Source organism: Penicillium subrubescens (assembly GCF_028828155.1).
Source record: "Penicillium subrubescens strain IBT 31985 chromosome Unknown utg000002l_segment0_segment0, whole genome shotgun sequence".
Taxonomy (NCBI): Eukaryota; Fungi; Ascomycota; class Eurotiomycetes; order Eurotiales; family Aspergillaceae; genus Penicillium; species Penicillium subrubescens.
This window is the reverse complement of record NW_026643152.1, coordinates 4,045,982-4,069,707: the sequence shown is the minus strand read 5'-3', so window position 1 is coordinate 4,069,707 and position 23,726 is coordinate 4,045,982. Positions and strand designations below refer to the sequence as shown.

The 23,726-nt window shown below is 50.7% G+C and overlaps 11 protein-coding genes across 11 annotated transcripts; 5 read left to right on the top strand and 6 right to left on the bottom strand.

Moving 5' to 3' along the window:
* Positions 1-110: 110 nt before the first annotated feature.
* On the top strand, positions 111-3,161 carry N7473_002855 (TAPT1 family protein; the record flags this gene model as incomplete). Its single annotated transcript, XM_057148795.1, has 1 exon — positions 111-3,161. The coding sequence occupies one exon, from the start codon at positions 111-113 to the stop codon at positions 3,159-3,161; it is 3,051 nt and encodes a 1,016-aa protein (XP_057012449.1).
* A 1,608-nt stretch (positions 3,162-4,769) lies between these two features.
* On the bottom strand, positions 4,770-6,066 carry N7473_002854 (S-methyl-5-thioadenosine phosphorylase; the record flags this gene model as incomplete). Its single annotated transcript, XM_057148794.1, has 3 exons — positions 4,770-5,275; positions 5,347-5,856; positions 5,952-6,066. 3 exons carry the CDS (start codon positions 6,064-6,066, stop codon positions 4,884-4,886), a joined length of 1,017 nt encoding a protein of 338 aa, XP_057012448.1. The 3' UTR covers positions 4,770-4,883.
* A 336-nt stretch (positions 6,067-6,402) lies between these two features.
* N7473_002853 (6-phosphogluconate dehydrogenase, decarboxylating) lies at positions 6,403-7,956 on the bottom strand (the record flags this gene model as incomplete). Its single annotated transcript, XM_057148793.1, has 1 exon — positions 6,403-7,956. The coding sequence occupies one exon, from the start codon at positions 7,954-7,956 to the stop codon at positions 6,403-6,405; it is 1,554 nt and encodes a 517-aa protein (XP_057012447.1).
* Positions 7,957-8,484: 528 nt separating this feature from the next.
* On the top strand, positions 8,485-9,591 carry N7473_002852 (sugar phosphate isomerase/epimerase family protein; the record flags this gene model as incomplete). The annotated part of the gene is made up of 2 exons (XM_057148792.1): positions 8,485-8,877; positions 8,935-9,591. 2 exons carry the CDS (start codon positions 8,485-8,487, stop codon positions 9,589-9,591), a joined length of 1,050 nt encoding a protein of 349 aa, XP_057012446.1.
* A 216-nt stretch (positions 9,592-9,807) lies between these two features.
* On the bottom strand, positions 9,808-11,712 carry prnC (delta-1-pyrroline-5-carboxylate dehydrogenase prnC; the record flags this gene model as incomplete). Its single annotated transcript, XM_057148791.1, has 4 exons — positions 9,808-10,936; positions 10,995-11,356; positions 11,415-11,522; positions 11,581-11,712. The coding sequence occupies 4 exons, from the start codon at positions 11,710-11,712 to the stop codon at positions 9,808-9,810; spliced, it is 1,731 nt and encodes a 576-aa protein (XP_057012445.1).
* A 571-nt stretch (positions 11,713-12,283) lies between these two features.
* N7473_002850 (proline-specific permease) lies at positions 12,284-12,614 on the bottom strand (the record flags this gene model as incomplete). Its single annotated transcript, XM_057148790.1, has 3 exons — positions 12,284-12,361; positions 12,428-12,515; positions 12,544-12,614. 3 exons carry the CDS (start codon positions 12,612-12,614, stop codon positions 12,284-12,286), a joined length of 237 nt encoding a protein of 78 aa, XP_057012444.1.
* Positions 12,615-12,737: 123 nt separating this feature from the next.
* Positions 12,738-13,020, bottom strand: N7473_002849 (uncharacterized protein; the record flags this gene model as incomplete). Its single annotated transcript, XM_057148789.1, has 2 exons — positions 12,738-12,881; positions 12,916-13,020. The coding sequence occupies 2 exons, from the start codon at positions 13,018-13,020 to the stop codon at positions 12,738-12,740; spliced, it is 249 nt and encodes an 82-aa protein (XP_057012443.1).
* Positions 13,021-15,164: 2,144 nt separating this feature from the next.
* On the top strand, positions 15,165-16,610 carry N7473_002848 (proline dehydrogenase family protein; the record flags this gene model as incomplete). The annotated part of the gene is made up of 1 exon (XM_057148788.1): positions 15,165-16,610. One exon carries the CDS (start codon positions 15,165-15,167, stop codon positions 16,608-16,610), a length of 1,446 nt encoding a protein of 481 aa, XP_057012442.1.
* Positions 16,611-17,149: 539 nt separating this feature from the next.
* On the top strand, positions 17,150-18,097 carry N7473_002847 (putative proline utilization protein PrnX; the record flags this gene model as incomplete). Its single annotated transcript, XM_057148787.1, has 1 exon — positions 17,150-18,097. One exon carries the CDS (start codon positions 17,150-17,152, stop codon positions 18,095-18,097), a length of 948 nt encoding a protein of 315 aa, XP_057012441.1.
* Positions 18,098-18,988: 891 nt separating this feature from the next.
* On the top strand, positions 18,989-21,756 carry N7473_002846 (Zn(II)2Cys6 transcription factor; the record flags this gene model as incomplete). Its single annotated transcript, XM_057148786.1, has 5 exons — positions 18,989-19,083; positions 19,159-19,290; positions 19,354-19,619; positions 19,678-19,763; positions 19,819-21,756. 5 exons carry the CDS (start codon positions 18,989-18,991, stop codon positions 21,754-21,756), a joined length of 2,517 nt encoding a protein of 838 aa, XP_057012440.1.
* A 269-nt stretch (positions 21,757-22,025) lies between these two features.
* N7473_002845 (BUD22 family protein) lies at positions 22,026-23,468 on the bottom strand (the record flags this gene model as incomplete). The annotated part of the gene is made up of 2 exons (XM_057148785.1): positions 22,026-23,156; positions 23,229-23,468. 2 exons carry the CDS (start codon positions 23,466-23,468, stop codon positions 22,026-22,028), a joined length of 1,371 nt encoding a protein of 456 aa, XP_057012439.1.
* Positions 23,469-23,726: the final 258 nt, after the last annotated feature.

Sequence of the window (23,726 nt, the reverse complement as noted above, 5' to 3'; positions counted from 1 at the left end):
ATGCGAACGATAGCTACTCTTCTCGTGGGAGTACGAACGGTGACCTGAGAATCGGAGAACCCGGACGATTAGTTCATCGCGACAGGTCAGCTCTTGGACAAGCTGCGAACATGAGCCCAGCGGCGGAGATTACCGGAGCTACTCCGGGCCAGGAGGTGAAGCTTAACGGGCATGGGAACATGGAGAACGGCGACGCTGATGCTTTGCGGAAAGCTCACGAAGACAAACAGAATGGCTCTGGTAACTTGACGCCATCCGAGACAGCTGCTAGTCAAAACTCTGCCGCCACTCACGACCAAACAACCGATGCCGGAGAGGACAATTTGAATGGCGATGGCTTGGAGGAACAGATTACAAATAGAGGACACACGAATGGGCAGCACCTTGCATCCCATAGCCAGGGTCTTGGCATCATTGTTCAGCTGTCGCCAGACGATGCAGATAAGAACGGCCGAGCAGCTGTACTGGAGGGATCCAAAGTGAAGGCCGCCCTGGCTGAGCTTGCCGAAGACGCATCACGAAGACCCTCTGACGATAAAGAGAAGATTTTGAAATTGTCCCCCGACAAGATTCAAGAGCTTACATCCTCGCCTGAGTCGATCCCGTACCGCACGGCAACACCAGAGACGAATGGCGGGCAAAGAGTGGTTTCAGACCACTTCCATTCGAATGGAACGCTTCGTCCAGAAATAAGGGAGTCGATTCTCCAGTCGCTCAGCGAGACACCCCCTCTGGAGGATAGTTTGAAAGCTCGAAATGCGAAGAGCTCGGCCATGGAAGAGGCCTCTTTGCCTGCAAGCCCGGCACTCCCAAGACCTAGTCTTAATGGTTCTGTCCGCAATCGACCTTATACATCTCGAACATTCTCGACACCTGGACTCTCGCGGCACTCTATCCTACCAACTAATAATGAACGACTTGCACAAACATGGGCTTCGCGATCAAAACAAGATCGAAATGCCCCTGATCGAGATCTCAAGACCCACCTAGCGGCGTCTCCACAGATCATTGAAACCCCCATACCGTCCCCATTGCCGGTGTCTATTCCCATACCTCCAGTCTCAATACCAACATACCTCCAGCTTGAGCTTGCATCTGGTCGACCATCACCGCTGTATATTCATCGACCAGCAACAAATGACTTTCCATATGAATCATCGAGCGCGAAGATTGAAAGATTGATGAATTTCCTGATCCTTCCAGGCGCACTGGAACAAGTGCTATGTTTTGGCTCTCTTGCATGTCTCGACTCATGGCTCTACTCTTTCACCATTCTCCCACTACGCTTCATCAAGGCCGTTTACATTCTCTCCGAATCCTGGGCAAAGAACTTGAACGCCGAGTTCTGGTTTATCTGGAAATTTGTGGTCAATGGCGTTGGGCGAGTGTGGCGGAGGAGGAACCACGACAGCGAGAGACACGAAAGCGAGCCAGATGTGACTCCTCGTTTGCCTAATGGGTCTTCCACCACTCAAGATGCGACAACGTCTTTGGATCGAGATCCCAGGCTTCGGGAACCCGAGCCTTCGAAGAGAAGACATCGAGCTTCGGAATCTCGTCGACACCATCGCAGGAAGAAGTCCATGCCATCGGCCTTACTTCCAGATGACAAGGCAGACATCTTGACGGGCTTGCTCATGGTAGCGACCTGTTGGGCATTGATGTACTTTGATGCCAGTCGAATGTACCACTGGATTCGTGGACAGGCTGCTATCAAGCTGTATGTCATTTACAACGTGCTTGAAGTACTCGATCGACTTTTGGCTGCCATCGGACAGGATGTTCTTGAGTGCCTCTTCTCACGGGAGGCCCTCGAGCGTCGTCCAGATGGGCGGAGCAAAATCTTGCGTCCGTTCGGGCTGTTCTTGGCGGCTCTTGTCTACACAGTGGCGCATGCAACATCGCTGTTCTCACAGGTGATGACGCTGAATGTGGCCGTCAACTCATATTCAAACGCACTCATGACACTTCTCCTGTCCAACCAGTTCGTGGAAATCAAGTCTACCGTCTTCCGCAAATTCGAGAAAGAGAACTTGTTCCAACTTACGTGCGCGGACGTTGTGGAGAGGTTTCAACTGTGGCTGATGCTCACTATCATTGCCTCGCGCAACATTGTGGAGACTGGTGCATTCAACTTCATTGGTGATCTCGGACTAGGGTCAGGCTTTTCCAGCCAAGCTTCTACCAGCACAAACAGCACACCTCTGTCCACCCCTCCTCGATCCGCATCGTCAATCCTGCCTCAGTCCTTTACCTTCTTCCCATCATCGATCCTGTCGTCGGTTAGCAGTGTCAACTCCTTCCTCCCAACGCTAGGTCAGGTCCTGGGGCCGTTCCTGGTCGTCCTGGGATCCGAGATGCTCGTTGACTGGCTGAAGCATGCGTATATCAACAAGTTCAACAATTACCGACCCGCATTGTATGGTCGCTATCTCGATGTACTTGCCAAGGATTACTACACCAACGCTTTTGGCGATCAAAACCTGACCCGTCGGCTGGGCCTTCCGGTCATTCCACTATCTTGCCTCTTCATTCGTGTGTCGGTTCAAACCTACCAGATGTTCCTAGCATCGTTGCTCCCTCAACACCCCTCCTCGACGGCACTGAGGTCGACATCCTTGTCATCGATTCATAACCATTACGCACCCGCACCACTCCCATCCACGCCGCCTTTGACTATGAGCAACGTGATCCCCGTATCCGTCGCCCACGTCAGTGCTTTCTTCAGTGCCCTGATGGACAACGCCATGCCCTCCCCCGCACAATCCGTCCAGATCTTCACGGTCATCCTGCTATTAACAGCATACATTGTCCTGTTAATCCTCAAACTCCTTCTGGGCATGAGCTTGCTCGCCTTCGCACGCTCCCGGTACAAGAAAATGAAAGGTCTGGAAAGCGAGTCGCGAAAGGCCTCATCCTCACATCCACCCACGACCGAGAATACGGTTCGTAAAGACGAGTTCAACGTTGAAGGGAGTCGGCGCGCTGGTGGTTGGGGTATGGTTGAGGTTGGCGATGAAAAGCGTCGTTGGATCTATGGTGATGATCCTGAGGGTCTGCGGCGTGTGAAGGAGAAGGAGGATAAGGACAAGAATAAGGATAAGGATTTGAAGATAGATCATGTTCAGCGGTATGAGATGGTGGCGAAGAAGATTTGGTGATCCTCTGGGGGACTATTTTGTGTATTATTATATATTTAATATGACAACGTGGTTATATCAATGGAAAATAATTACTTTTATGAGATATAATGTAATGTGGAAGGTGGTTATCAACCGGAAGTTTCCACTTTGGCAAAGAGAGTTATGGCAGAAATAGTTCACTTAAGCACCTCCTAATCGAAGATAAATTCCCATAATTTCCTCACTTTCTGCTTCAACCAAGCGGTAAATGAGCTCAACACCCTGACGATAGGCCCAACACCATCGACTTGGTCCGTGATATATGTGTCAGGGGACAGATGGCGATGGCCATACGGGTTCTGGAAGCCCAGCAAGTTCAACTCGGCGACTCACCCTTCCATAGAGTCATGGCCAAGATTTGGGACAAATCAGCGCAATTCAGCAGCACTGAAGACTTCAGGATGCTATTGAACAGGTACAAGCCCACCATGGATCCAACCGACCATGCGTGTTCAACGTTCTCGCAAAAGCAATCAAGGGTTTGAAGTCCGATACAATTGGAATATTGCTCGATTACAATTTCGACCCCAACGCTACGGTTGAGGTAATGCGGGACAAGTATCACGCCGTTAATCCGTCACACGAACAAGTACCGCTTCTCGTTCTGTGTTGCGAACGAGATTATGTATAGCGAGCATCCAGAAAATTCATCAAATTAGAGGTAACCCTGAAAGACTCAAGTTCCAAATTAAAAAGCTGCAGACTGCTCTCAGACCGTAGCAGGTAGGAATGCCATTCGTGATTGATGCTTGTCCAAGATCTTGTTGATCAGAAACTTCTCCCACAACAAGCGCAGCACTTTCTCAGAACCCTTTTCATTGTCGTATGCTCTCCATCTGGCGAGGTGTTTGCAGGGTCTGAGCTGTTCAATGGCAGCCGACAGCCTAATTCCTTCCCAGAGCATCATCGTCCGACAAGTTTTTTAGGATGAGGTCGAGCATTGCCGGTTGTGCATGCTCGATGGCCAAGTGCAAAGGCGACTGACGATCGTCAAAGCTGATCAGTGGATCAGCACCATGATCTAGGATCTTTTTAGCAATATCGATAGCATCGGCATCCATGCACGGGTGACTCAAGGCCGATCTGTCCTGCGAATCAATGTCATCAACTTGCGTGCCATTATTCAGAAGCTGGTCGAGTAGAAATTCCAGAGAAGATTCTTAAGAGGATTCCTGGGAAGATTCTGTAGAAGGTTCTGCAGAAGATAGAGGAGGAGATAGTCATGAAGATCGTAGAGTAGTTTATATAAGATAGTATAGATGATCAAGGTGGGGCTATAGAAAGTCAATAGGAAACAGGACGCCCGATTTTAGGGGAAAGACTATGAGAAAGCTGGAAGGGAAAAGATATGAGAAATACTGATCTTTAGTAAATACAAGACAAAGAAGAGGAAAGGGGACTAAGTGGAAATATCCAGAAGTGCCTCATTGCCTAATCAAAAATGCTCGGGCTATATGATCTTTGCTGCGGCTGTACCAAACCGCATTTCGGCGTAGGAGAAGTAGATACTTCAAGCCTATTCATGTTCCTTCCCCTCAACCGTATTTCTCCCCTAATCCCTTATCTCCTACATTTTGCACTATTTGTGTTCCCAATGTACTAGGATGTTATTGACATTCGTTTCAGCGTCTGATGTCTATCTCTAAGCTATCTAAGTATCCAAATGCATGAAATATACGTTCTTCAAGTTCTGTCCAGAACCTAGAAGTATTCGGGGAACAGCCAGTGCAACTTCTTCTGAGCTTCGGGGCTCCAGTTAGTCTGGGGAGTGGTAACACCAAACTTGATAGAGCCAGCGAGGTGCTTAGCGGTGATCAGATCAGCGTGCTCGTCAGCGGCCAGCGCATCGAGAACGGCAGTCACAAAGTGGCGGGCATTGGCCGCGTTGGACTTCATGTTGCCCATCACCATCTCGACGGTGACGTCGGCGGAATCGTGCCAGCAGTCGTAGTCGGTGGACATGCAGATCATCTGGTAGGCGATCTCGGCCTCGCGAGCCAGCTTGGCCTCAGGGAGGACGGACATGTTGATCACGCTGCCACCCCAAGAGCGGTACATGTTGCTCTCGGCACGGGTGGAGAACTGAGGGCCCTCTAATTAAGAAGTAGATTTGTTAGTGGAACTCGGTCTTTTGGGATGTCCATTGCCGGTTCTAGTTACATACCCATGCAGATGATGGTGCCCTTGTCGTGCAGAACGACACCCTCACCCTCCAAGCTGTGTCCGCATTCGCGAACAACCTTGGCGATACCCTCATCGAAGGGATCACCGAAGGGAACATGGGCGACAACACCACCCTCGAAGTAGGTCCATGGGCGAACACCCTTGGTGCGGTCAATGATCTGATCGGGGACAACAAAGTCACGGGGCTTGATAGCCTCCTGGAGACTGCCAACAGCGGAGAAAGCAATGATGCTGCGGACACCAATGGAGCGCAAAGCAGCGATGTTGGCGCGAGCGGGCACCTCGTGAGGGGCAATCTGGTGGTGGGGGCCGTGACGGCTGAGGAACGCGACGGCGACAGTCTTGTTGTTGTGCTTGCACTGGTGGTGGAGGATAGTAATCGGGGAGGAAGGCTCGCCCCAGGGGGTGGAGACGTTCAACGAAGCAACCTGTGTAAATCCAGGAAGCTCGCGAAGACCAGTGCCGCCGATGACAGCAATTGAGACGGGCCCTGTATGGTTTGCGATTGTCAGCTTTGCCCGCAGGTGGGGTGAGGGGTTACTTGGGAAGAGGCCGTGTAGTCTCGGTTTTGGGGGTAAAACGAACCATCGTAGGTGGATGGAAGAGCGGCCATTCTGCGTGCTAACTGCTTTGCAGACTCAATTCGTATGAAAGGTTTGGAGATGGAGGAAAGTTGACGAACGCCGGCGACCCAACGCATCTCTGGACAAATTTCACATCTGCTGCCCCGCTCCGATTGGGTCCCTGCCCCACGTGCGGTTCTGGTTCCTGAGGCCGCAACACTAGTCCATTTTGGGTTAGAAGGGGATGAACGTGATCTATACCACCGATGACGATGGTGCTTACATGGTTGATTATTGCTATTTTTAGGGAAATTGAAGAGAATACTCAAAAGCAAGGATCTCGGTACTAAAATGGCCTATGAGGGCGGAATTTTTGTTGCGTGGGTTCTAGAGATTCTATTCACAGCTCTCCTATTGAGCAGCATAATATGCGACTTTTTTTTCTTCCCAAGATGTTGAAACGAATCCACCCTTTAAGCTGACTTCCATTCATAATGATGAGGACCTTTATGAGTCGGTCCAGGATCTTCTCCATGAACACCGGGCTTGTTATAACCATGCGCACCGAAGTAGTCCATCTGAGCTTCCATAAACTTAGTCGGAAGCATCGTGCCACCATCGTACTTGAGGTACTCGAGAGTCGCAGACAGCGAAGGCATGTACTGATCATACATTATACCCTCCAAGACTGTTGACTTGAGAGCTGGGAAATATTTGCGCAACTCGCCAGCCACTTCATCAACGAACTTGATATTCATCAAATGCTTGTTGGTTGTCAATGGGGGCTGCAAGAGGTCCGCGATATACTCGGACTGAATGATACATCCAGCGCGCCAAATTTGGATACAGTCTCCCATGTTGATTGCCCAGCCTTCGTCTTTGGACGTCCGAGCAATCAATTCAAGACCTTGACAGAACGAAGATAGGAAGGAGCAGTACACTGCTTGTCGAAGCTTTTCCACGACTGTGGCGCGATCTTTGATATTCTGCATTTGTCGGGGTGCAGGCATTTGGAGCTTCTTGGCAGCTTCCACCCGCTCAGCGCGATTTCCACTGGCGATACGCATGTAGTGTGCTGCTGTCAGAGTTGGGGTCGCGACGTGTCGAGAAGCGGATTCCATCGCGGCCCAGAGTGGTGTACCTTCGCTGTTATCATCATCCTGCACGACCTTGTCGAGTACATCATCCAACACATATCCATCGCTGTCACTGGCTCCCTCACCATGCCAGTCACCCTTGGGTGTCTTTTTGGCTCTCATGATATCGGCACCAATGTTGATCAAGAAGTTATTCCGTAACTCACCCTTGGAATTCCAATCCGTGAAAACATCGCCAATCTGCTCATAGTTCATACCGAGACCGAAATGCATGTACGACCAAGCTTCGGCAAGTGTAGACAGCATGCCGCCTTCAATCCCATTATGAACCATCTTGACGTAATGACCAGACCCTCCAGGCCCGATACGAGTAACGCATGGCGCTCCACTCTTGGGATCCTTCGCGGAATATGCCTGAAGAAGTGGCATGACGAGCTCCAACGCTTTAGCGTCGCCTCCAGGGGACAGACTGGGACCGCGTCGTGCTGACTGATAGCCACCAGAAACACCCATTCCAATCCAGGTCACTCCAATATCTTCGCACTCTCTCTGGCGTCGCTCAGTTCGGCGATAATTCTCGTTACCTCCATCCAAGATGATGTCGCCTTTCTTCAAATCCGGCTTGATCAACTTGAGAACAGAGTCTGCAGGCTCGCCGTGGGTGATGGAGAACATGAATAATTTGCCAATCCCATGACCCTCGAGGCTCTTGGTGAACTTGTCAATTTCGGTAAACCCTTCAATTTTGCCTTTCATAGTCGTGGCTTTCTTCGTCCAGTCCATCACTTTGTCAACATTCCTTTTGTCAACATCCCACACGGAGACATCGAGTCCGATTTCTGAGAATGCGAATGCCATCATGGAGCCCATACTCCCGACTCCGACAACGCCAATGCGCTTGAATTTCTCTGTGGGACTGGCAGACTGCATGTTTATTGTAGGATAGATGGGTAATGACCTGATCTATTTCATCGAGATATAGCATAAGCGGTTTCAGAGACCGGTGGGAAATTTTTGACAAAATATGAGGACAATAGCAGCTCTAATGTTCTTCAAGAAACGACCCTTAGCCACCGGAATCGTAGCCCGGAATATGCTGTCAATATGGAGTCAGTGGCGTTAGCAGTGAGAGGCGGGCTATAATCTAGAATGTTGAACTAGAATCATAGTAAATAAGAAATTCAACCAGACTTAGGGAAGGGAACATGTATTGCTGGGTAAATCATGGTTGAGCGGGATGATGTAGAGTTGACGACAATTAGCTGCGGCCCGCGGAAACACAAACATTGCATCATTCTATCTTCACACAATCCGAACTATAGTATATTCCCACTATTTCCCCATTCCTATCATTAAACAAAATTACCTTCGCTATTTTCTACACATGCCATTCACAAAATAAACAAAGGCACTCGGAAAAGTAAAAGGGTTCAACAGCATTTACATACAACCACCAATATGGGATCCATGAAACCTCTATCACTCCAACAAATCCCCTTCTCCTACGCATCCTGCTCAATCGGATGCGGACCCAGCGACACCTTACCCCGAAGACTCGAAGCAATCGGCCGAGCAGGATTCAAAGCCATCGAGCTCTCATTCCCGGATATCCTCGACTATGGCGAACACCTGCTAGGCCATCCAATCCAGCCCAATGACTATAACGAGCTGACCTCGGTCGCCCGGGAGATTCGCACCCTGTGCAAAGCGAATGGCTTGTCAGTGATGATGCTGCAACCCTTTGCCAATTTTGAGGGGTGGCCGAAAGATTCGCCTGAGCGGAAGGATGTGTTTGAGAGGGCGGCGGGTTGGATTGAGATCATGAAGGTTGTTGGGACGGATATTCTGCAGGTACATACATCACCCTTTGCCTCAAGATGGAATCATCTTTCGCTAATTCCATGACAGGTCGGAGCAACCGACACACCCGCGGATAAAATCTCGATTGACCGCTCAACAATCGTCTCAGATCTACGCGAACTAGGCGAAATGCTAGCCAAGCATAAATTCCGCCTCGCCTACGAAAACTGGTGCTGGTCCACCCACGCGCCGGGTTGGAAAGAAGTCTGGGAAATCGTGCGCGAGGTCAATCTCCCCAACGTCGGCCTTTGCCTGGACACGTTCCAAACCGCCGGCAGTGAATGGGGCGATCCAACCTCGCCCACCGGACTGATCCGCAACGTACCCGAGAACGAGTTGAAGAAGAAGTTCGCCGCAAGTATGAAAGAGCTGGCACTCACTATTCCCGCAGATAAAATATATCTCCTGCAGATCTCGGACGCGTATAAGGTGTCGCCGCCGTTGGAGGATAAGGTTGTGGACGGGTTGAGGCCGCAGGGCCGGTGGAGCCATGATTATAGGCCTATGCCGTATGACGGCGGGTATTTGCCGATTGAGGATATTGCGAGGGCAGTTTTGCAGACGGGGTTCCGGGGTTGGTTTTCGATGGAGATTTTTGATGCGGGGCCGCAGGGGAAGGGGAAGAAGTATGAGATGGAGCCGTTTGCGAAGAAGGCTATGGAGAATATGCAGAAGTTGTTGAAGAATTGTGATCCGAGTAGATGAAGCGAAGATAGATGAGCAGTGTGGGAATAGAATGATCAATTTCAAGTTTATATAGAGATACAAGTGCTTGTCTTTTTTAGAACAAGGTTGGAGGAGTATGATCGTCACTCCAGCGGGAAAAGAAAACGCCAAGGTAAAATGCAAAATAGACGCCGGGTTGTCATAAGGCATGCAATATCAACAGTCAACATCGAAAGGTCGTGCATGGATCCTTCCTTAGTTGGCGTTGCTAGGGTAGGCAACGGTGTAGGTGGGGACGAACTCCTCCTTGACCGAGCGCAAGCTCACGAAGCGAGACAGCAGGTTAGCGCTGCCAGCCTTGTCGTTGGTACCACTGGCACGGGCACCACCGAACGGCTGCTGGCCAACAACGGCACCAGTGCTCTTGCAGTTGATGTAGAAGTTGCCAGCGGAGTTGCGGAGGTGCTCATCAGCAACCTGCACAGCCTCGCGGTCCTGGGCGAAAATAGAACCAGTCAGAGCGTAGGTACCGGTGTTGTCGATCTTCTCACAGATCTTAACAAAGTCCGCCTCGGTGGCGTCGTTGTACGCGTGGATGACGATGATGGGACCGAAGAGCTCGCGCGACAGAAGAGGGTGGTCGGGGTTGGAGGTACGGTACACGGTAGGCTGGATGTACCATCCCTTGGAGGAGTCGTAGGAACCACCAGCAAGCAGCTCGAGCTCGGGGTCGTTCTTAGCCTCGTCGATAACGCCGGCAAGCTTGTTGAAAGAGCCCTCATGGATAACGGGGCCACAGAAGTTGGAGAAATCAGTAGGCTCGCCAACCTTGATCTGCTTGACCTCAGCAACGACCTGGTTGACAAAGTCGTCGGCAATGGAGGCAGCGACGTAGGCACGGGAAGTGGCACTGCACTTCTGGCCCTGGAACTCAAAGGCACCACGGACGGTCTGGACTGCGGCGTTGCGCACATCGGCAGACTTGTGGATCAGGTGGAAGTTCTTGCCACCAGTCTCGCCAACAATGCGAGGGTAGCTGCGGTACTTGCCTTCCGCCACACCCTGCGAGATCTTGCCATAGAGCATACGGAAAACATCAGTGCTGCCGGTGAAGTGGAGAGCAGCGAATTCCTTGTGGTTGAGAACAGTGCTGGTGACCTCCTCGGCCTCACCGGGCACAAACTGAATAACATCCTTGGGGAGGCCAGCCTCGAGAAGGATCTGGTGAACGAGCCAGTTGGAGGCAATAGCCGAAGGCGAGGGCTTCCAAAGCACAACGTTACCCATCAGAGCGGGCGCACCGGCCAAGTTGCCACCGATCGCGGTGAAGTTGAAGGGGCTGATAGCGTAAACGAAACCCTCCAGAGGGCGGTACTCAAGGCGGCTGAAAATGAAATTAGCATCTGAATTAGGCGCAAGAATCTAAGCAATGAATTACTCACTTCCACACACCAGGGGAGTGGTGAACAGGCTGCTGAGCATAGACCTCCTCAGCATACTTAACACCGAAGCGGAAGAAGTCAACGAGCTCAGCAGCAGAGTCAATCTCGGCCTGCCAGGCGTTCTTGCCCTGGCCGTGCATGGTCAGAGCCATGATATCATAACGGTACTTGGTCGAAATGAGGTCGGCGGCCTTGAGGAAGATGCTGGCACGCTCAGCGAAGGGAGTGGCAGCCCATGACTTGCGGGCCTCAAGGGCGGAGGTAATGGCGGCCTCGACATCGGCCTTGGAGGCATTGGAGTAAGTGGCGACGGGGGTGTGAGTAGCAGGGTTGCTCTGAGTGAAGGTCTCGGAGCTCTTGATCTATTTCTTTTTGTTAGTAATTGAATATCGCAAAATATCAGTACAGTATGAGATTTACCTCCTTGCCAGCGACCACCAAAGGCACGTTCAAGGGCGCCGACTGCTTGTATGAAGCCAAAGCCTCTTCCAACCCCTTGCGATCCGGGCTACCAGGAGCATAGTGTTTCTAAACATTATTCTTGTAAGTAAGATGAGCTGTGACCATAGATCGCATGACGACTCACGTTGGGCTCATTGTTAATCTGGGGCACCTTGAAAGCGGCATAAGTGTTGAGAGCGCGAGAGCTGGAGCTAGGAATGCGGCATGCCAGGCGCGAGAAGGGCTGCACACGAGCGCGCAGCAAAGAGGTCTGCATCTTGAGGATCTATGCGTTGTTGAAATTCAGTAGGCAGTATCTCGATCGACTTCCGAGAATTCAAGACAAAAGCTTGCACAAGAATATAAGGAAGAAAGAGAAAGCTCCTTGGAACGCGGGGAGACCGCAAAGATGAAAGGCGGTTGGCTACCGGGACTGATCCCGCCCGGCCATCTCAGCGAGCTTTGAGGGTTCTGCAGCGAATGATAACGAGTGGATCCACCGGAAAACTGTCGGTCGCTGCCGATTAGATAAAGCTCCACTCCCATATCGTTATAAAGAGGTATATTGTTCAATAGATGCAATGACGTAACAATAACTCACCCGCTCAGTCACGGCCCGGGCCCGGATCAGTCAGGTTGTTTCGCTTATGCGATATGCCAAGTCCCGCTTCTTCACTGACACCGCCGCCAGCAGTTCGTCAGCCCCACTTACACCGGCCCGGGTGAAGTGCTTGATACAGTAATGGCAATTTTTGTTCTTATCAAAACCAAAGTCAAGTCGCTATCGACTCCGGACTCCATACTTGGCAAACCATCTAGGCAAGTCTTCCCCACAGATGAGACTACTCTCAAGATACTATGAACACAACATAGATAACTTCCGGTGAGGCATTTCCACGAATCTTGATGTATGGAATCACGTTGCGCTAGGGGTTGTATTCTCTATCTTTAGCTATGTCTTCGGGATTGTAATCAGGAAAGTAAGAACAAACCAGGTAGGCAACGCCGACGAGAACCCATGAGATAAATCCTCCGACTGTGGTGATATTAGTGAACCAGTAAAAGACATTGGACCCCGAGCTGGAGAGGTGCAAATAAGATAGTATACCGGTCGACCAGGTGATCCGGCATATACCCATGAGTTTCCCGACGATCAAGCAGAGATGAGAATGGCGGCATTGATAAAGTGGTTTAGTCCCTTGATGCCTGCATTCTGAAGGCCAACCACGAATGGACTAGCGCCAGCCCCAGATCCGCCACTCGCTACGCCTTATAGAAGGCTTTTGTCATTACAGGCCACCATCACTCCAATGGCCAAGGTACCAAGGGCATAATATGTGAAAAGAAGGTAATGAGACGATTAGTTGCTTTAGGAATATTGCGGTGAGATGAGACCGCTTCTCCAGCGGCTGAAAGGGCTAACCAATGGCAAATCTCAACTTGGCTCTGTAAATCGGTCGATGAAATATGGAACAGAAACACCGCGAACAGGAAGGTAGGTGGTCATTTCACCCAGCATGTTCATGATAAAATATACAACGGTAGACATGGCAATATATCCCTTGGGTAGAGGAGCTAGGCACATCAGTTAAAGCCTTTCAATCAATCTCGCTGCCCGGTGTCGCAGTTCGGAACAAGTTCTGTTACTGCGAAAATATATCCAAATCAACTTATCAGGGCCAACGGTTGACAGCGACAGCCCGCTACCAACAAATAATACCGTCCCAATGCAACCTCCCAAGGCCAGAAACTGGACATGACGGGAACTCAATCCACGATGAGTATCTGAGTTGGTAAGACCGTCAATCTGGCCGGAGATCGGCTTCAAAGTCATGTCATCGTCGGAAGGCGAAGCCACAATGCCCTCCTTCAGACCTTTAGATGATAACCCCATACTCGGTTCAATGAATGATAGCAATGTGTGGTCAAAAAATTATAAGAATAAGTCTAGAAAATAAAATTAGTGGAAACTAGAGCTTATAAGTTGATAGTATAATCCACTAATTATATATCCAGCGCTCCAACAAGCACTTGCTATCTGCGCATAGATAAATCATCTCTAATCCCTAAAGACATACAAATAGGCATAAAGATTCATCCGAGAACACAAACTCTAAACCTTGCAACCGTGACAATACACAAAGCAGATTAGCTAGATTGAAGCTATTATCAGCACGAGCGCGGATTTATATAGACATCGCGGAGACTACGCCTGTTGTGGAGACCTGGGGAGAGCGATAAGGACTTTTGGGCCTAGTCACGAAAGGCTTATTGCTTCGGAAGTCTTCCTATCAGATGTCGTGAGTTTCTATGAGTTGGAATTATGTTAAATTGAAACAGATTTCTATCTGTTGGTTAAAGGTGTCGAATCTCACCCAAGGAGTTCGTGTGTCGGTACTGACGTTTCTTTGCGGTGCCTCGATAAGGCCCGGACTACAGTAAAGTGACAATATCCTTGATAGGGGTATCCCTCGATTTTAGTAAGTTATAATCGAGATTACAAGTAGAGATAGCGAGCGATAGGGCAGCAGAGTGCGAGATAACCTATTTCTTCTATGTGGATACGACAGTAGCTGAAATCGCTGCCTGAGATGTAGTTATAGGCCCGGCCCCTCTACGGCTTTGCACTCTGCACATACTAAGTACGAATGAATACTTACACTCTTTTGCTCTACTTTAGACGTATGATTTAGTTATACGTTCCCAACGTGGAGCGGGTACCTTTTGAGATCCTAGCAAACATTCCTACGGTCAATATCATATGCTCTTTAAGACACTTTGAAAGCCGTGAGAAATATCTGGAAATAGCCATTCCAACCCGAGAATCCGACACCAAAAAAAATTCGATCTCACGGCAAATCCGATATTGCGGGAAAGTCACCTTCGAGCCCAGCAAATGTACCCATAGAATGAAACAGTACTTGACGAGCTTTCTTTTGTATATCCTATGATTTCTAGGGTTGAGTCAGCATCATTTGAGTCTTATATTCTCTCGGCGTTAATCCCTACACTTGTGTTGCCTAAAAATCACGCTGATCTATAAAACTCGTAATTCCTAGGTTGAAGCTCGACATAGTTGCACTGTGGCACCCCGCGCCGGATGTGATGACAAAGATTCTCGCGCTAAAAATTAAGGTGATTTCGATGTTGTGGGTCCGTCACGGGATCTAGGTGACCGGCTGCTGTCAAGAAATCGGACTAGATGTGATAATTCCACTACAGTTGGTCTCTTTTTCTAAGAATGTTCAGTTCCCCTTTCTATAAGTAATACCATATTCATCAGTCAAGTCCAATAATTCCTTTAGTTAAGTATTGTCTCGTGACAATATCAAGCAAGGTCTCGTGACCTATTGTACAGATCTGAATAACACGTGATGTAACCGGTCGGCTAACGGCGGCGGGTCTCAATACTTCTTTCCTTCTTTCGAGACGCCCGGCTCTGGTGCCGGTCGCCTTCGGCCCGGAGCTCATAGTATGTGGTTGCGGCGGGCAAGCGGTTTTCATTATGTATCGCTGGCCACCTGATCGTTTGGGATGGAGGGGCTATGTAAGCTATATAGGACGGTGGCCATTTATTTCTATTCATAAAGAAGAGTCGAGTTTGCCCCTGCTCTCTTCACCCAAGTTTATCAAGAGCCTCATCTCTAAATCCATCTTTCTTTCAACACATCACTATCAATACCATCATCCTTTACCACTACCTATTATCGCCACCACCACTTATCAGCCATGAAGGCCGCACGCGCCGCGCGGATGCCCCGCGCCCAGGGTACCACTACACGGGCTACCACGCGACTGGTGAGCGGCACAAGCAACGCCAAATCGTCTGTCGCCGCCAGCACCTTGCTTCACCCTCTATCGCCATCCTCCACTGCGTCGCTACCTCGGAAGGCGCTCTCCGCACCTCTTTCCAAACTCCCTCTCTCGTCGGTTCTGCGGTCTTTGCTGATCCTCTCCGTCTCGTCTTCACCTCTTCTGCTCAAACCATGCATCTTTGCGCTGTCTCGCCTGGCACACCCTCGCTCGGCTCTGTGGGATGTGTCCAAGAATCCACTGCTGAACATGCTTGTGAAGCACACTATTTACAAGCAATTCAACGCCGGTGAGAACAAGGCCGAGGTGCAACGGTCAATCGAGAATATCAAGTCTCTGGGATGCCGTGGTGTGCTTCTGGGCTATGCCCGTGAGGTCCTCGTCGGTGAGAACCAGGAGACTACTCGTGATGAAAAGGCCGCTCTCGCCGAGATCCAGATGTGGCTGGACGGTACTCTTCGGACCGTTGATATGGCTCAGGAGGGTGACTTTGTTGCCCTGAAGTTCACCGGAATGGGCACTGATGCTCTTAGCCTGCTGCAGAAGCAGGCCGCCCCTACTGAGTTCATGGATGCCTCTATTCAGAAGGTGTGCGATTTGGCTATCTCTCGCCGTGTGCGTCTTCTCGTGGATGCCGAGGAGCAGGCCGTGCAGCCCGGTATCGAGGCTTGGATCATGAAGTACCAGAAGTACTGCAACTCGCAGACCCCCGGTCGTGCCATTTTCTATGGTACCTACCAGGCATACCTTCGCTCCACTGGTGAGACTTTAGCCCGTCACTTGGAGACTGCCCGCCAAGAGGGATACACTCTGGGTGTGAAGCTGGTTCGCGGTGCCTACATGAAGACCGAACCTCGTCAGTTGATCTGGGCTGAGAAGGAAGATACCGACCGCTGCTACGATGGAGTCGTCGAAGCTCTCCTGACTCGCAAGTACAACTCCATGCTGCAGCGCCCTTCCAAGGACACCCCCGTTGAGCTGCCTCCTGTCAACGTTATCATCGCTACCCACAACCGCGAATCTGTGCGCAAGGCCCATGCCATCAGGGTCCAGCAGGCCGCCAAGGGTGAGGACTATGGTGTCGATCTCAGCTACGCCCAGCTCCAGGGTATGGCCGATGAGGTTAGCCTCGAGCTCCTCCAGGGCTTCGAGAGTGCCGAGGCCGACGTTGGCATGACTCCCGCATCCGCTCCCAATGTCTTCAAGCTCCTGACCTGGGGATCCGTCCAGGAGTGCATGGGATTCCTGCTTCGTCGTGCTGTCGAGAACACCGAGGCTGTTGGCCGCACCAAGGATTCTCAGATTGCCATGATCGATGAACTGAAGCGCCGCTGCCGTAACATCTTCGGTGGTAGCAACTAAGCTTTCATTGGTCTCCTCTCGCATTTTGATGAATTTCTTTACGGTCGCTTTTTCCTTTGTTGTTTTGAAAAAGATTCCCCATGCTTGTTTTCCCCTTGATCGTGGCCTTCATTGACCACACCGGGACAGTATTTTTTGCATTGCGTTTGCTGGGGATGCATTCATAGATGGCGTTAGCGTTTCATAAGCCATAGCTTTCCTGTTGATAGCGACGAATTTCAAGAATAGATGACTATAACTCCTATCTCCTTCCCATTGGCTCGATGTAGACAGTATCGGAGTCACTTGCCGATTATACATAGGGACTTGATTACTTTCTCCTTATAGTTCTACCGGCTATGGGGCGCCGGTTTAGGGGCTCCACCTTTGACCCCTCGCCGGCCTGCGGTTATCGGAGGGCCTCTCCGACCTTCTCGTCTGCACTTGTCTATCAACACTTACAACCTTGTGTATTCTTCAATTGATTATCTCCTTTAACACATTCATTACAACTTGGAAATCAGGCTACCCGGCGACAAGAAATACGGCCTACATTCAAAATGCATATCCTCTCCGAGCCAGACGTGGCCCAGATCTTCCGCAGCTTGACCCAATCTCAATGCCATGAATTCATCAGCTCTCTGGGCGATGCACTAATAGCCATATCTGCCGAGTCCAAACCAGACTTTCCTACATCAGAGAAACTGATCCACCAGCCACTGCGCACCGTCTTCGCCACAAAGGCAGACAACTCATGCATCTTCATGCCGGTGTCAGACACGGTCACTACAGGCGTCAAGGTAGTGACCGTGGCCAAAAATGGCATCCAGGGTGTTATCAACATCTTCTCGCCCGATGGACGTCTACAAGGACTCCTTGCAGCCGCGGAGGTAACCGCCTTTCGAACAGCGCTAGCATCAATGACGCTATTCGTGCGCAGCACTGCAATTCGCAAGGAGAATATCCTCGTGTTTGGATCGGGGCGTCAAGCCGAGTGGCACGCCCGACTTGCTCTACTCTTATGCCCGAATCAAATCAAACGAGTGACATTCGTCAACCGCGGCCGTCAACGGCTTGAAGAAATGGAACAATCCGTATTCAACGATCTGCGTCAGCGTTATCCCAATGTGTCCGTAAATACCCTCGCCAAAGAGGGTACCCCTGACTATGAACAGCGACTGCTCGCAGAGCTTCAAGCCTGCGATGTAATCTTCAGCTGCACGCCCTCTCTCACTCCCAACTTTTCATACTCCGCGCTGCAGTCTGCGCCTAAACAGCGCTTTATCTCGCTGATTGGATCTTATAAGCCACCCATGCATGAGATTGATACGGAGACGCTGCTCTCTGGTGGAGGGAAGATCTATGTTGATTCGAAGTCTGCTTGTTTGGAGGAGTCGGGGGAGCTTATTACGGCGAAGATTACGGAGGATGAATTGACTGAGATGGGTGATCTTCTCGGGGGTTGGGGCCGTCAGATGCAATTGAGATTCCGGAGGGGGCTAATGTAATTTATAAGTGTGTTGGGATGGGTTTGATGGACTTGGTGATTGGGAAGAAGGTGCTCGAGGTTGGGAGTGCGAGTGGACTTGGGACACACGTTGATGGATTTTAGGCAAACCCGCTGATTCTTGGAGAATGTCTTGCTCTCAGGGGTTTCGTCTTACTATATAAGATACTATGTGACATGAAGCTTTCTTAGACATGCCCGATAGGCCATCATTGGGTGCTAATCTGACAGAAGCTTTGCATAGCTGACTGTCCGTTCAATTCATTCAAAGCATGTAATCAGTTCAATAATTAACAACCAATTGGGTTCATAGCCCCAATTAATTGGTTTTCAAAGATTGGGGCCATACTTGCTGACTGATATCTAGGATAACGGACTTAGTAATTTTGCTAGAGCAGAAGATAATGGCCCATGGACAGTACTGCCCATATCGCTGCAATCACATCGACTTACATGAAGAAATTGTTGCAATCGGTATCTCATGGTGGATATACTCCTCATTATTGGCAGTGCCGTGCCGAGCGAACTAAAAAAGCGGAGGGCCAGAAAATCATAATTGGAGGAGAGGAAGAGATAAAAAGGCTGTTTCTGCCAGAATGCGGGGCCACGGCGAACCGATGCGTTATCGACTCAGATACCATTTTTCGTCTCTCCCGCCTGAACTTTCTCCTCCACAAAATCCGTTTCTCCAAAACCGACTCTCTGAACTCCCGACGTGTCTGACTCTGACACCCCTGCTCCCCCGATCCTTCGGCCTGCTTGTCCGCTAGACTAGCGTGCCCCAAGCCTCCAACTACTGCCCGACTGCATCGGGGCAAACCCCAACTCCGCCTTGTCCACCTTCTCCGCAGACGATGCCCGGCCGACCGCACCTTCGTTGATACCGCCCGCGATGGACGACTCGACTCCAGCACCCGCGCAGCCACCACAGCAGCAGCCCAAACGCCCTCGAGTGGCCGAAGAGAATCGCAAGCGTGCTGTCCGAGCGTACGTCGATCTCACTACAATGCACCGCAATGCATATCGTTCTTATCGCGCTAACATAGCCGGGGTCTCGTGTAGATGTGACGGCTGTCGCAGAGTGAAAGAGAAATGCGAGGGCGGTGTACCGTGTCGCCGATGCCTTCGCTATCGTCGCCAGTGTATCTTTACACATATAGATCCTGCTGAGAAGAGCCGGTCGGCTTCTGTCTCGTGAGTTCGGCCCCGTCGGAAAGTTGCATTGCCATGCTGACGAATCCATTCTTCGGACGGTAGGCTGCTTGAGCGAGCTGCGTCTCTGAGTCGGCATGATATTCAAGAGGCAGAGCGGGTGCGCTATATGGAACGCATTCTGTCATACTATGTCCCAAATATCACCTTCGACATTCAGTCACTGCGTCAAGCTGCGGAAGAGTTGAAAAGCAAACACCGTGACTCGGAGTCGGATGTACTCTCGATGAAAGCTGATGCGAATGATTTGGAAGACTTGGCAATTGATGAAGAGGACTTTACAATTAAGGCTCTTCCCGACAACACGACTCGTATGTTCCCATTCTGAACGATGCAACTATCAGCGAGCGCAAACTAACTTTCTGACAGAATACTCTGGGGAGTTCTCCTACCTCAATTTCTCTAACAAGATTAGGAAGAAAATCGATGAGTGGATGAAGACTGCAGCACCGGAAGTAAGGGCTCCTGTCTACCGCAGGTCAAATTCAGTACTAACAAGACTTCGTGCAGGCTTCTACTGAAGTTGAACCATTTGAAGACCGATGGCGGGCCACCCAACTTCAATCTGGATCGTCATTAGTCTCAGCCTCGATAACGTGTCTCCCTCCACGCTATGTGGCAGATTTCTTGGTGCAGATCTTCTTTAAATATGCACAGACAAATAATTTCTACGTCGAAGAGGACTGGCTTCAGGAGAAAGTGAATATCTGTTATACTAATCCCTCCAGTCTGTCCTCTGACGATGCAGGCGCAGTTTGTGCTCTGCTGATGGTATTGGCTGTTGGTACACAATTTGCACATATGGAATCAACCACGCCGGTAAATCGCCCGCCTCCAACCGCAAACACCGACCAGGATCACCATTTCTCTGAAGACGAGGTCGGCCTCACATTCTATCAATTCGCTTCCAAGCTGTTACCAGATATCATTGCCACGGCCTCAGTGCGAAGTGTGCAAGCTTGCCTTTTGATCGGGACATATTTGCTTCCCCTTGACACTTCGGGTCTGTGCTACACCTACTTTGGGTTGGCTTTGAAATTGGCCATCCAGAACGGCATGCATAGAAGGTATCATGGCGAAGGGCTTTCCGCTCGAATGATAGAGACGCGAAACCGAGTGTTTTGGACTGCTTATACGATCGAAAAACGCATCAGCATCCTGCACGGCCGACCAGCGTCCCTAGCAGATGTAGATGTTGATGCACCGCTTCCGGTGGATTTCCCTGGTATCATGCCAGCAGCGCAGCAGTCCAATCACACAAACATGATCGCCCTGATTACTCTCACTTTGAAACTCGGAGAGGTTTCGAATGAGATTTCGTCGCTGCGGACCTGTCGAAAGGGGCAACAGCAAGACTGTCTTGAACGACTACTCAATATTCGAAAACACTTGGTAGAATGGTGGTCGACACTCCCAGAGGAGACAAACTGTCGTGATCTCAACCCAGCTGGGCCATTATTCCGCTCCAATGTCCACCTCAAGCTTGATTACTGTCTTACTCGGATCTTCATCGGGCGCCCGTTCCTTTTCAGTAACATCAAGGGCTTGTACCAAACTTCCACCCACGCGGCCGCATTAAAGGGCCCATCTGGAATGGCGAAGAATCGGGCGACTCTCGTCACGGACTGTGTCGAAGCAGCTCTCGAAATCATCGACCTCTGCCGCCTTCTTCGAGATGAAACCGGCTTGGCGCGCGCCTCGTTCACTGAATTCAGTTCGTGCCGTGCAGCTCTCCTGGTCATCCTCGCTCAAGGCTTGACTAAGCGCACTGAGCGGCTTGGTGCAGCTCTCGACCAAGGCATTTCCCTGATCAAGATCATGTCCATGGGTGTTGGCTCCGCACGTTCAGCTGTGAGTGTCATTGAGGCCCTCGAACGTGCCATCCGTCGTCTCGAACTATGGAGCGAAAGCCATCAATCCCAAAGCAATGGTGGCAGCATTGAATCTGCCTACGATCGCTTCAAGAACTGGGAAATGCTCTGGAAAACCGGACCCGTGTCACCGACAACCATGGCATGGAAGCGAGAGGCGTATGCCAACGATTCTGCTCTCCAACAAGCCATGGGCCACCATCCCCCTGATCCTTCCGTGGCGGAATCTGTGATGCAAGGAGTACCCATCACGCCTCCAGTTTTGCCACCAAATAGTGCGCATGGCTCCCACTCGGCCCTGGGCGGCCACGAGCACGAGATCATGGAAGGTGATATTCCTGGCAGTAGTCTTTCGATTCCGGATAACTACTCTGTGTCGCATCAGTCTCTTTCACAGATGCCTCATTTCGGATTTGACCATTTCGTCTCGAATTTCCCACAGGAGTTGGGCGAATTTACGGCTATTCCGTGCTTTGAGCCAGATACACATGGAAACCCGAGCGGTCTTCCAGTTGGTACAGATTTGAAGACTCCTGGGAGTACTGATTCGCATTGGTTACAATATATGAACGAGTGATGGGCTGTCTCCATAGGGCGAGATGGCTGTTTTGTTTTTGATTCGTTGTGGCGTCCTGAGTTTTCGTTTATACCACATCTTGCAAATCCGTTCATTTTCTTCGCATTCTGTTTATACGAAGGTTGACTCTCCGACTGTAGCAAGTGTCTATAGTATTACCGTTTGACCATCAGTTGAAGATAAAAATCTTTCCATACTCACATTGGTTTTGACCTGGACAAAGATGCCCCCGCCCCATATAGCAATAAGTAAGAAACAAAATGGTATCGCTAATCGAACACGACCTTCTTTCCCTCGAACTTCGCCGTAGATGCCTGCTCTTTGAGCTTCCGCTTCGCCTCCCACGACGGATGCAATGGCCCGGTATCCTTCGGAGGAGCCCTGGGCTTGCTTGCATAACTTTGGCCCGCGCCGGAGCGATCATCAAACCGATTCTGGGGACGTCCTGCACCAAAGCCGCCTCGTCCACCACGATCACCTCCTCGCCCACCAGCACCGCCCGTCGCTCCCTTGCGAGTATCCCAACCACTATCCCGACTGTATTTCTGTTTCCTTTGCTCCTCCTGTACGTGGTTCGCTTTAGCACCATACTTCTTCTCCCAGAGTGCGCGGCGGGCTTGTTGGCCCATACGGTTCTTGCGCTTGGGTGGACCGGCGGCGGCTTCGTCGTCTGTGGCCTCTTCCTCGGAGCCAGACCAGTAACCACCCATCATGAGTGAGGGAAGGAATGTGGTGCTTTGCACTGGGTCCTTGGAGGTCTTGGCTCCCTTGGTCTTTTTCGATGGCGGGGAGTCCTCGGCGGAGTAGTCTGGGGATGGAGAGCGGGAGATTGAATCGGAGATGTCGTCTGCGAGGTCTTGCTTGTGCGTGTTGTCATCGTCATTGTCTGATCCAGATTGTTCCTCGGAATCTGAGCCTGGGGCTAGGCGGGCATCGAATTGTGCGAGGTCTTCGCTGTCAATGTCCTCGTCGCGGGAGACACTGAGATTTTCTCCATCCGCGGAGCTTGGCTCCTGGTCCTTGTCTGTCGATGATTTCCTTGGCTTCTTCGGTTCCTCAACCTCAGACTCTGAGCCGGAGACGTCATCCAGTTTAGCTGCGGGTTTTTCTTTCTTGTGCGCATACTTCTTAGCATCAGCTTTGCCAGACTTTCCTGTGGGCGCATCGTCCACGCCCAACAGTTTCCGGATCCCGTTCATAATCTCCGGCATCACGTTCCTGACTGGTGTGGACTTGAAAAGTCGACCGTGCACATTGGACTCGGCATCGCTCTTCGGTCCCTCCGTCGATACATTCTTGGCTTCTTGAAATTCTTTGAATGTCGGTGATTCGGCGATCCGCTTCGTCTTTAAGAGCTGTTTGAAGAGGTATCGCTCTGCTGTGAGTGGGTAGTCGATAGCCTGGATAGAACAGAAGTCAGTTTAGTCCAGAGAAATCTTGGTTATGGACTCATCGGCTGAGCTTAGAATTACCTTCAATGCGTCTACCTCCTCCGCAAGCCGCACCAGCGTCGGACGGTTACCCTCTGTCTTAGCTGTCTTCTCTCGTCGACTGAGTTTTTGTCTCTCAAAGCCACGCGCAGTCTTGAGAGCTTTTGCTAGGATTTGTACGCCTTGTTCGAACTTGGTGGTAAGCCGGACGGCCTTGATCGTTAATTTGCGGGTGTCGAGTCGCGATGGACCGTTTAGCTCGGAGAGCTTGCGCTTTGGCATGGTGGTGGTTTTTAGTGTAGCGAAGTCCTCTCAGTACAGGCTTTAAGAGACGTCTTTGGCGAAATATAAAGGCAGTGATCAAATGGCGTGGACTTATCGCAGTGCTTGAAGTGTTGGACAAGGTTGCGGAGCTTTTTTTTTCCTTAGCGGGCGCGGGCCTTTTGCCAAGATTCTCCGCCTCCGGGCATTGATAGCGCAGCTAGTGTCTCCAATCTCTCAATGCGACTCGATTTGAGCTCATTCCCACTATGTAACTTT